The sequence below is a fragment of the Astatotilapia calliptera genome, chromosome 22 (assembly GCF_964374335.1).
Source record: "Astatotilapia calliptera chromosome 22, fAstCal68.1, whole genome shotgun sequence".
In the NCBI taxonomy this organism is placed as follows: Eukaryota; Metazoa; Chordata; class Actinopteri; order Cichliformes; family Cichlidae; genus Astatotilapia; species Astatotilapia calliptera.
The window spans coordinates 21,977,983-21,988,668 of record NC_137442.1 but is presented as its reverse complement, the minus strand read 5'-3'; the positions used below and the strand labels follow the sequence as shown (position 1 = coordinate 21,988,668).

Genomic DNA, 10,686 nt, shown 5'->3' with positions numbered 1-10,686 from the left:
GAAGCTCAGTCACACGAAATATTCCAGCGATTAAATGGCATGTTGATGCCGGATTAGGCCACTGAGGATTCAGCCGTATAGTTTCCCCGGCAAAGAGATGGGAGCCCATATGTGTGGCTGGGTAAATGTGGTTGTAATTTGCCTCACTTTAATGCGTCGTTTTGGCACAGTGTGACTCGAGGTTTAGATGGCCGTGTAGTGCTGCTGCTCCTGTTGAAAGTCAGCTCCAAATTTCCCAGACTGTTAAAAAAAGAGAAAAGAACCCACCATGAAACCATTTCCCCTTTCCTTTTAAAGAGACTACACCTTCTGAATATTCCGTTAGTCCGCCCCGTTCATCTTTATTTTTATGGTGCGATTTTATTATGCACAAACTAAAGCAATTTTCTTGCGTGACCCGCGTCCCCATCAGGCTTAAAGACACCGGCTGATAGTTTACATAAATCTGCCTTGTGGTTTCGCCTCGACCCGGGAGGCTTAAACGGTGTATTATTCCAAACATATGCATTTTAATCAGCTCGGTCACACTTACAAGAACTCCAGTTAATAAGGCCATCAATCAAACGCGTGAGGGAGCAGGGTGGGTTGGGGGGGCGGGGTTGGACTCAAGGGTGCCGTTTTTGTGGGTGCAGTAGAGTTTGATTAGAACGAGTCTAATAAAAACAAAAACAAAAAACACTGTACCTAAAATCATATTTGGTAACTAAATTGTTCTTCTTGGTGTCTGGCTTCACTGGCAGGAATCTTCATATTTCATATATTTCAAATTCCAAAATCTTCATATTTCGGAATAATCAGAATAAAGGCTCGAGGAATGTCACCTAAATTTGAAGCATTTTTTAAAAAATAAAATAAAGAAAATCTTCATGTTCGATTATGTAAGCACGCAATTGGCCAGTTTTTCGTTTGTTGTTGTTGTTGTTTGTTTTTTTTTACTTCGAGGCCCAATTGAAATACCACACACTTTCTCGCCCATCACTGCAATGACTTCTAATCCACGACCTAAAACTCCCTTTAAAGGATGATTTGTGTGTCTCTCCGCGGGCCGCAGCACTTAGCCAATCCTATTACGCTCCAAAAACTCTTTTAATTTGCTCGGGCCCGGTCAAATGCGGCCAATTAAGATCCCGCTGATTGTTGGCGCTCCTCTCCGAATGATCGATCTCTTTGCATTTCCAATATCTGCAGACACCTAATTCTGTCGCGTCTATTAAGTGGTCGCAGAAAAAATATGAGTGGCGTTAACGGAGCCCGGGGACCACTTAACTGTCACGGTCAATCTAACGGTCCCATCAGGAAATAGGAGGGGGCGCACTCTGGTGTTTTGACAGCTACCACTTGAGAACAAAATTAGTGTTATTATTGAGGCGGTAGGACTGGCGGACCTGAACCAATTGTGAATGGAGAAGATCCTCAATACGCTTGAAGCTGAACGAAACCAAACCAAAGAAGATGACCGGGAGAAAAGCAAAAACAACAACAACAACAAAAATTTACTTGAATCAGTTTTATTCTATTGCCGTGAGTTTAAAGTGACATATTGGTTATTGGCTATTTAAATGGATCCGAAATACGCGTATAGATCACTCCGCACGCCTTCGATGCTTTGACAGTATTTATTTGCAAATTAAACGATAAGGACAACCCAGTCATAACACAAAAAAACAAAAACAAACAAACAAAAAAAATAGCGAACCAAAAATAAAGTTTTATAATAAAATAATAATAATAGTAAAACAACGAAGAAAAAAAATCAGTCACACATTATTCCGTATTCCCACACAAATGCTAAACTGGTGTAACAGTGCAAAGCGAAAAACGGTTTTAAAGAAGGCCCGTGGGCATTATTTAATCACACTGTCTCTTTTACGGTCATGGGAGAAAACAGAGAAAGAAAGAGTGTTGGGTGGCCTTAAAAATGCTCATTTCTTTTTTTTTTCTTTTTTGATTGTCCTCTCTCCATCCTCTTTCTGATCTTTCTCTCCCCTCCCCTCTTCAGATCGTGCCGGCTGTGGTAATCCGTTCCCTCGGCGCCTTGTTACCTTTTGCCTGAAACCTTCCTGGCATTATCATTAATTCAACACTCAAAATTCACCCGGTCTTACATATACATCACTTAATAATTTTACTAGCATCTGCACATTTCGGCCCGGGCCGTCGAGAGGGCCCCGGTGTGGAGAGCTAGCTATAATGAGACGGCCGCAGTCTTTTAACAAATCCCCTTGTTAAAAAAGAGAGATGGAAAGCATCATTCTCGCGTAACTAACAATACGTGTAGGCTGATTTTTGGACGCATAAAATAATGATCAAGACCTTAACGTCATCAATCACGGAGATTTAAACGTTTCTCTGGACCACCCCGCTTATCTCTCCCCGTCTCTCTCTCTCATAGCAGTCACAATAATCTTGTAGAAATCAAATCTGAATTTCTGTCTACGCAGTCTTATTTCAGCCCAATGTCCCCGGATCTTCGATGGGATTATTATATTTCAATAACAGCAGGTCTTTTGCGCGTCTTATAGCTGGAGAGCTTTCTCTTCTCCCCAAGTATAAACTGGCTTTCACTGTTTATATACTGGCTACCCCACCCCTCATGCTGTTTCAGTCCTGATCATATAATACGTTAGGGTTAAAAAGCTTGTGGTTAAAGGCTTATGTGGAGCAAGAGTTATTTTTTATCTGGTCAGAGGCACTTCTTCCCTCTGGTCCAGTGTCACAGATGAGGATTTGCTGAGCACTGAAGGCGTGAAAGTGACAAACGCGTCAGTCCTGCTTGTTGGGGAGCAAGCGAAGTCCGAGCCGGAAGGCCTGGTTGAGATGGCGTTGGACTGACTGGAGTGACACGCCAAGCAGGAGCACGGAGTTCCTCCGGGACCTAGGCCGTGAGTGGGACCTGAGTACAAGGAAGGGTGTCTGAAGGCGCACAGGAGCTCGGGCCTCTGGTAGGGATGAGACAGCATCCGGAAACTATCGAGAGAGCGCAGGGGGGTTGAGAAAGGGGCGGCTGCAGGAGCTGAGCCAGCCCCGACGCCCAGGTGAGAGTAGTAGGGCAGCGGCAGGTGCGATGGAAAGGGGTAGGGCAGGTTCCCCGTGGCAGCCGCATGGCTCATCATGTAGGTGTAGAAGGCCGGATCGGCGGGGTGAGGCCAAGTCATGGCCAGACGCTGCCGCTTGTCTTTCATCCTGCGGTTCTGAAACCACACCTGTGAAGGAGACACAGCGGATCAAATATTAACCACAATCCCCCCCGTGACCTGAAACAACACAAGCACATGCGTAGATAATGTTTGGCTTTTTTACTCATGACAATATTTGGATTTGGGTTGGAGAAACTTGTTACTGTAATTTATTTATTTATTTATTGTGGACTGCGTGACATTTGACTAGCATCCAATCAAAAAATACCAACCCAAGTAAATAAATAAATATGACCTGTGGCTACATAACGCGGTGCCTGCTTCTTAATCTTTTTTTTTTGTTGCTTTGTTTCCTGTATGGACTAATTTGATTTTACTCTATGAGATTATTTTCCATGAGATTATTTCTATCCATACACAAATAAACCACTGGCAGTCATTTACGTAAGCCTGACCATTTTGCACTCGACGTGGATTTGATATACATCAACACAAGCTCACAGAGTACGTATTGATGGTCAAGAGGCCTAATTCAGTCCCACTTCCCTGAGATGAAATCTTACTTTGATGGTGGTTTCGGGTAGATTTAAAGCGGCCGCAAGTTCGCATCTCCGCGGCCTGGACACATAGTTTTCCCGGTAAAACTCCTTCTCCAGGCGTGCTATCTGCTCTCGCGTGAATGCTGTTCGGTACCGGCGAATCTGATCTGCTGCGTAAGACAGAGAGCCCTGACCCGGGACATTCTTACTCGGCTCAGTACCGCACTCGTTCGGGTGGCTTGGAGAATCCCCATTTCGACCTGAACCAAAAACAGAGAATAAGCATATTTTAATTACAATCAGGTGTAAAACGCACACATTTACAATTTAAACAGGACCCAAAACAAATCGAAACGCTTTATTTATTTCATTCGCTGCCATTTGAAGACTAGCAGGCTAACTCCATTATTTGTTTGACTTTTAGAAAAATAAGAGACATCCTGACTGCTCGCTTAGCTTCTCATTTGGTGTAGTTTTTAAATTAAGATGCAATTTCCACTACTATTATTTTTTTCTAAAGGTATTTTCCACGATATATTGATTTGATATGAACAATAATTTCCCTTGGTTGAAAATAATCAATACTTAAACTGTATTGTTTTCATTCGTTTGTTACTTTACCATTCGTTTAGTCTACTACTCCAAATGTTTCATGTATGAATGTTTATTCATAAAGATTTCACACAGAATGATATTCACAATAAACTGAGCAGTGGGTGCTTGCACCTTCACAGCTGCCAAAACCAATTGACATAATTTTTTCTTGAATCTCCAATTTTTTCCTGGTGAAGTAGCCCATAAGCACATTTGCAGTACGAGTAACTCGTTGTCAAAGTCAGTGAGGGAAATGTCAGGTTACACTGTGGGTGTCACCTCAGCGTTTGCAGCCACACCGATCAGCTGACAGAATAGCTGTATAGCACCGACTGCAGCTGCAGTGTTTGAACCTGAAGCAGACCCTGGATCTGTTTCATTGAGCATAAATATTCGATTTTCTGTTCCACCCTACAGTGCCAATATGTTTATTGCAATAGCATACAATCCAACATGCACCCACACAGCTTACCTTTAGCTGTTGGGTAGTCCATGCTTTCAGGCGTGCAGCTGACATCAATTTCCTCATAGAAGTCCGACTCTGTGTCTGAGCTGCTGCCGTCTTTGTGATGTTGGTCAGCCTGGTGCCTCTCTCCGGAGGTAGACGTGCCAACCAGCCTTGCGTCGGCGCTCATATTTCTCCGTGCGCTATCCTCCGCCGCTAGATCGCTCCTGTCGCGGGAATAGGGTGCAGCTCCTGGACTCAGACAACCTCTGTGGCCCGGCTTGCCTGGTGGTTCTCGCACGGGGCTCCCGATGGCTTCCGACAAATTAGAGCGGCTCTTGCCAAGCTGACCTCCCTCTGCCAGCATCACCATCTCCTCTCTGCTTTCCATCACAAGCACGACTTAAAAGAAAAAACAAAACAAGCAAACCTCGTCTTCGAGGCGAACCGTCAAAACCAAGGAGATGAATCTCAGGTTGGAGGGGTGTGCGCGTGTGTGCGTGCAGCGGGGATGGCGGTGGGTGGGAGATTGCGTCCTAAAAGAGAAGGAGAGGCTTCTGGAAAAAAAAAAGAGGGGATGCAATCCGGTCTGAACCTGAGAGAAGACCGCTTCAGAGTGCCGAGTGGGAGCTCTGGGAGGGATCACCATTTACCCTCTCTCTCCCTCCCTCTCTCTCTTTCTTCAGAGCTGTCATTCTTAATGACCCAGTCTTCACGATGGTCCCCCCTGATGACGACACTCATTGACTGAATCTGTGGGTAAACAGAAGGAGCAACGGCAACGGCGAGATGGGGGTGGGGGATGTCAGAGGGCACAACAAGAGGCAGCAGAAACAAGAAACAGCATATTTAGGATTTACATGGTGATGTATCTGTGGTGTTGGAATATTGAAATATGCATTAAGTCATTATTATTATTATTATTATTATTATTATTATTATTATTATTATTATTATTATTATTATTATTAGTAGTAGTAGTAGTAGTAGTAGTAGTAGTAGTAGTAGTAAAATAATGTTTGCTTAAGACTTAGCTTTTTATTGTATTTTATTGTATTACAGTATATTTAAATTACTAATGAGCCATTTTAACGCCAGTTAATATGCTCAAATATTTTGGGGTTTTTTTCTACTTATTAAATAAAGTTCAGCTTTGCTTTTGCTCAAATATAACTAATTAACACAGAGTCATTTCGTAAAACTCATATCAGTCATTTAAGTTACATTATGTATTTACATTTTATTCACCCCTCCCTCCCCCGTCACTTTCCCCTCTCTCTTGTGATTGTTATCATCATCTTAAGTGGAGTCAAGTAAAGTCTCCAAAGGTCAGGTCTTGCGGTCAGGGTTTAGATAAAGGCCGATTAGAGATGAAAAAAGGAAACGTTGAACCGAAACCATTCTCTTTATTCTTTATGCCCAAACAAGTTATGAAATGTGGTACCGTGATTTGCATTGCTAATTTGTATGATCATGTGTGCAAAGCATTTGCTGTTCCAAATGAAAGAAATCCAAACAAAAGCATGACACTGTCATGGGGTTCTTTGCATTCTTATATCGGCAGTGGCCGTTTTTCCAGTTCTCCAGACGTGCAGTGTTTCAGCAAAAAGTCAATGAATGGTGATAATGGGAGCGCAAACCTGCTGCACACAGGGCTTGTAGCTGCTGTTTAGAAGTGGTCACATTTGAACTCTGCCTCTGAGGCGTAAAGACATCTTCACTGCACCAACGTGGCCAAAACATTTATTTAACACAGTTGCAGCAAATAAAGTTTTATTAAAAGCTGGTGTGACTGTTTCTAAACTCCCAGCTATCAAAAATATCATGCATTCGTGCTATAACTTAAAAACAATTACAGCTTGGGGACAACATTCAAACATCAACGTACCTTCAAGTGCAACATTTTAAAGAGCTGAGGTTGATGACTTCCTTAATCACATTGCTCTTTGAGCACACTGAGCTACTTTATCCAGGTGGTTATAACAGAGGTGCCTCCACACGTGCGATTTTTGAACTGCGAGGCTGAGTGTGGCTGCATGTATGTGGATGCATATCGTGTGTCACAGATAGGCGGTGTCATGTGGTCTCACAGAGAGGAGAGGGACATACTGTGGGTTTCCAGCACCCTCCGCTGTCCTTGTGCGCCCTCGCCTGTCCGAAAGTGAGAAAAGGCCCCGAGCAGCAGCCACCCCTCCCCCCGCGACGGATGAGAAGTGAGGGAAATTCCTTTGGCTTTCGCGTCCGACTCTTTCATCTCTTTGGAAAAAAAACCCTCACCTCTCTTCTTTCTTTTTGTTGCTCTATCTATCTATCTATCTATCTATCTATCTATCTATCTATCTATCTATCTATCTATCTATCTATCTATCTATCTATCTATCTATCTATCTATCTATCTATCTATCTATCTATCTATCTATCTATCTATCTATCTATCAAAATGACATAATTACGTCCAAGAAATGAAAGAACTTGTTACTTTTGTTTTGAAAAATCATAAACACTGGTCATCGCGCAGTGTTTGTTGGTCAAGCGCCAAGATCCTCGCTCGTTACGTAATGGGTCGCAGATAAAATCTTGTGATCACCCTGAGATAACGCTTCGAAAATGCTTTTGCGCAATGGGTGACCTTGTGCATTTACAGTACATATTGTGTGTGGCTTAGATAGTAAAGGAGAGCGGATTGGTTTGGAGAGCTTGCTGGGTGTGGAACGCGGTTTACTTATTTACATAAAGCAATTTCCATAGCATGGAACGCAGTTATTATTATTTTTTATTCAATGCACATTTGATCCACATTCTTGTGGCACAAGTGCAGAAAACTGGACTGCAGTGTGGGCGCATCTCCAGTGTCTACTTCTTCAGGGGAAGATCAAAGAGTGGGGAGCGCCCCCCATGGCAGACACTGCAGAATGCGCCCCTTAGTTTTACTAGCCAGCCCAACTTGAACTTGACCATGGAGCCTGCGCAGTCTGCGTGTAATCCAATCCTTGGCCCCGGCGGTGCAGATCTGTCACAATGTTTGCTTTTAGCACAAAATGTGCTTCAGTGCGCGATGAAATTGCGCACGAATTAGTTTGGTGGTTGTTGAGCCAGCCGCTGGCTGAGGCGCACTGCGTTTCACACACAAGGAACCTGGAAGAAAATAACAATTTAGACTCTCCTCACTAAGGTGGCCCCTCCCGTCTCCGTTGCTTCAACTTGGCCTTGAAACGGGATGACGCAGCTACCAGAGAGTTAACTCGTTGACCTTGGAGCGAAACGAGTCCTGATGACTATACAGCTGGAAATCTCTGCTGTAAGAACTTCTTTTATCGCACTTCCCTGCTCCATCCCGCACACCCTACGCTATTACACGAAGGGCTTAGCAAGCCACTGAGATCAGACCTGTATTACCCAATTAAAAGGGGAAACATCACGGGGTATGGCTTACCATTAGTTCAGCAGCAGCAGGGCAACCCACCAGGTGCAAAGCCCCGATATTTCACAAGAGTGCATGCAATTCTTTAGTCTGGTATGTGGGTCCCTGGCATCTTTGAGAAAGGTGATATTTACAAGTCTGCCTGGTTGCAAATGTTTTTTTTTTTTTGCCAGAGTGCCGCTGTCATCAGTCCCCACTGCATGCTCATGTGCCTCTGTTTTCTCTCTGCTCTCCACTAATTTTAGCCTCTAATAATGAGCTATTGAGTTATACTGCCGGCAAGATCATCCTATTCACATTTCTGCCCTCAGTTTTCAGGTTTTTTTTTTAAAATTTATTATTAAATTTTTCCCACAACCGCCGTTCAAATAATGATGTGTGGATACAAACGGGCATCCCGTTGATTTGCATGTAATTGAAGGCGTGAGACACATAGGTCCCGCAGTGAATAAGCCCAATGTTTTAGGAGTTTTGTAGTTTTACAAATCTCAGTATAAGTTAAGTTGCTGCCTTTACCACACCTGGTTGACTAGAAAAATACCTGCACGGAGACAGCGGGCCTTACGTCAACTCAACTACGTCTGCAATGTTTTTTTGAGTTGTTTGTCTTTAAATTGTTCATCCCGTGGAGTTTTGTTTTGTTTTGTTTTTTAATTAAACTATCCAAGTCTTCATTTTTTCATTAAATTCCAGGTCGTGAACGCCAAACTGTGCAGGCCTTTCCCCTGCAAATGCCTTAAAACCAATGCTACTTTGATAATAATGGTTTTTAAACTATTTTGCAAGTTTCAAAACTCAATAGAAAATTATTAGGAAGATAGGAAAACAGTCCATGCAGAGGTATTTGATTTCTGAAGTAACTAAATGCAACCATTCTATTTCAATCTCCACATTCCGACAACATTTTAAAACGGGCGAGCCATTTCAGTCTCTATCTTTATAACCAGACAAACAAACAAGGAAAAATCACCTTGAGGTTAAGAAAAAGAAAACCCAATCAGTCGTTTTGTCGCGTTTTATTGACAGAGCTGCAGTTTTAATGACATTTACAATTTCGTCTTTGCTTTAGGAGTGCAGAAAGAGCAAAACCTCTGTAACGCAGCTTAACAGGTGCACATATTTAACCTCACTCCATTGCTCAAAATGTATATTTACAGTTAAAAAAATGGTTACGCTACAATTTAGAATGCAGTGTTGCATATTTGGGAGGAATTTTAGCGCTCACAATGCTATTATTGAAAAAGAAAACAAATGCACTGAAAAACCTACTTCGCTAAAAAAATATTTTATTTAAATTTTGCAAAAATAATAATAAAAAAATCCCCAAAACACAACAACAATAATAATAATGTGTGGATCAAATTAAAAATGTAACGATGATGCTAGATAAGGAGAAAATGACTTATTGTCGGCCTGATGGCATTTAAAAGCAAATAATACTCGCTGCAATCGGACGGTGGCTTCGGATCAGAAATACAACAGATGTGGAACCGACTGAACATGCAGTGAGAGGCAGCGCAGATCTGTATATTTACGGAGGTTCTCGCATGCCAATAAAGTGATTTCACATGCAGCTTACAGGCTATAGTTTAGCAGGCTGTTAACGCAACGTTTGAGCCCACGGCGAGAGAAACTGAAGCACAGCGAAAAGTTGCAGCAAATGTGTCAGTCAAGAGGGAACATTATTGGGAACACCGTGGGAGTAAGGATTTCCTAGAGAACTGTAGACCTTTAGTTTAGACTGCATGTGTGTGTCCCCCCCCCCCCCCCCCCCAAAAAAGAAAAAAGAATGAAGTGGGCCAGCTTTCCTTGTTACTTTTATGCAGTCCGTCATAATCACAGTGCAGGCAGTCGTCCAGAAAATATGGAAAAGACAAGTGTGTGACCGCCTTGTGGTTCCCTGCTTTAACCACAAAAACATACTGGCTCTTATGTTTTGACAGCTTTTTTTGACAAAAGCACGTGCGATCAACACCGACATTTGACTACACGTTCTTAGCACCCTGTTTTATGTCCCAATTTATGTTATTAAGGATATAAATTTATAGCTGGGCATAACTTTATATAGACTGCTTTACCAAGGCTTCATGGGCTCAGGCCGCGGATCAAATGCGCTCTTTCTTTCTCTGACTGCATAACTTCAGTGCCAGTACAAACACGGGATTGAGCCTTGATAATGACCTCAGAGAAAAGCCTCCAGGCTCTGCTGCCAAATCCCAAAGCGCAGTCTTAGAAACTTTGCAGGATGCTTGAAATAGATCAAGGGGTGCACGTCAAATTTATGCCATTTAAATTCACTTTGATTTAGTGGAACTTACAGATATAAGATTAATCACCGTTTAGTCTTTCATTTTTTATCCCGCTTACGTTTGTGTGTAAATCAGAGAATACAATGCAAATCCGACAAGAATTCAATAGTGAATTGTCTAAGCGTTTAAAAGGTGTTTCTAACGAAGGTTCCTGCCACACGATTTAAGCACAAGCCAGTGGTGAATTGTGCGTCTCCTCGGCGGGCACTGGCCCCCTCCTGTTGTGTGTTCATTGTACTTT

General features: G+C 42.7%; 1 protein-coding gene across 1 annotated transcript; it reads right to left on the bottom strand.

Annotated features, from left to right (window-relative positions):
• Positions 1 to 1,492: 1,492 nt before the first annotated feature.
• On the bottom strand, positions 1,493 to 5,749 carry evx1 (even-skipped homeobox 1). Its single transcript, XM_026156486.2, has 3 exons — positions 4,743 to 5,749; positions 3,701 to 3,936; positions 1,493 to 3,203 (listed from the first exon to the last, which is right to left on the bottom strand). Exons 1-3 carry the CDS (start codon positions 5,104 to 5,106, stop codon positions 2,676 to 2,678), a joined length of 1,128 nt encoding a protein of 375 aa, XP_026012271.2. The 5' UTR covers positions 5,107 to 5,749; the 3' UTR covers positions 1,493 to 2,675.
• Between the last annotated feature and the right edge of the window lie 4,937 nt (positions 5,750 to 10,686).

Bases quoted from the DNA above. Each gene is read 5' to 3' on its own strand.
- evx1 (XM_026156486.2), bottom strand. From the start codon at position 5,106: ATGGAAAGCAGAGAGGAGATGGTGATGCTGGCAGAGGGAGGTCAGCTT. The intron at 3,937-4,742 runs GTAAGCTGTGTG...TTTTTGGTTCAG, and splicing joins GGACTACCCAACAGCTAAAG to GTCGAAATGGGGATTCTCCA. The intron at 3,204-3,700 runs GTAAGATTTCAT...TCTCCTTCACAG, and splicing joins TACCCGAAACCACCATCAAA to GTGTGGTTTCAGAACCGCAG.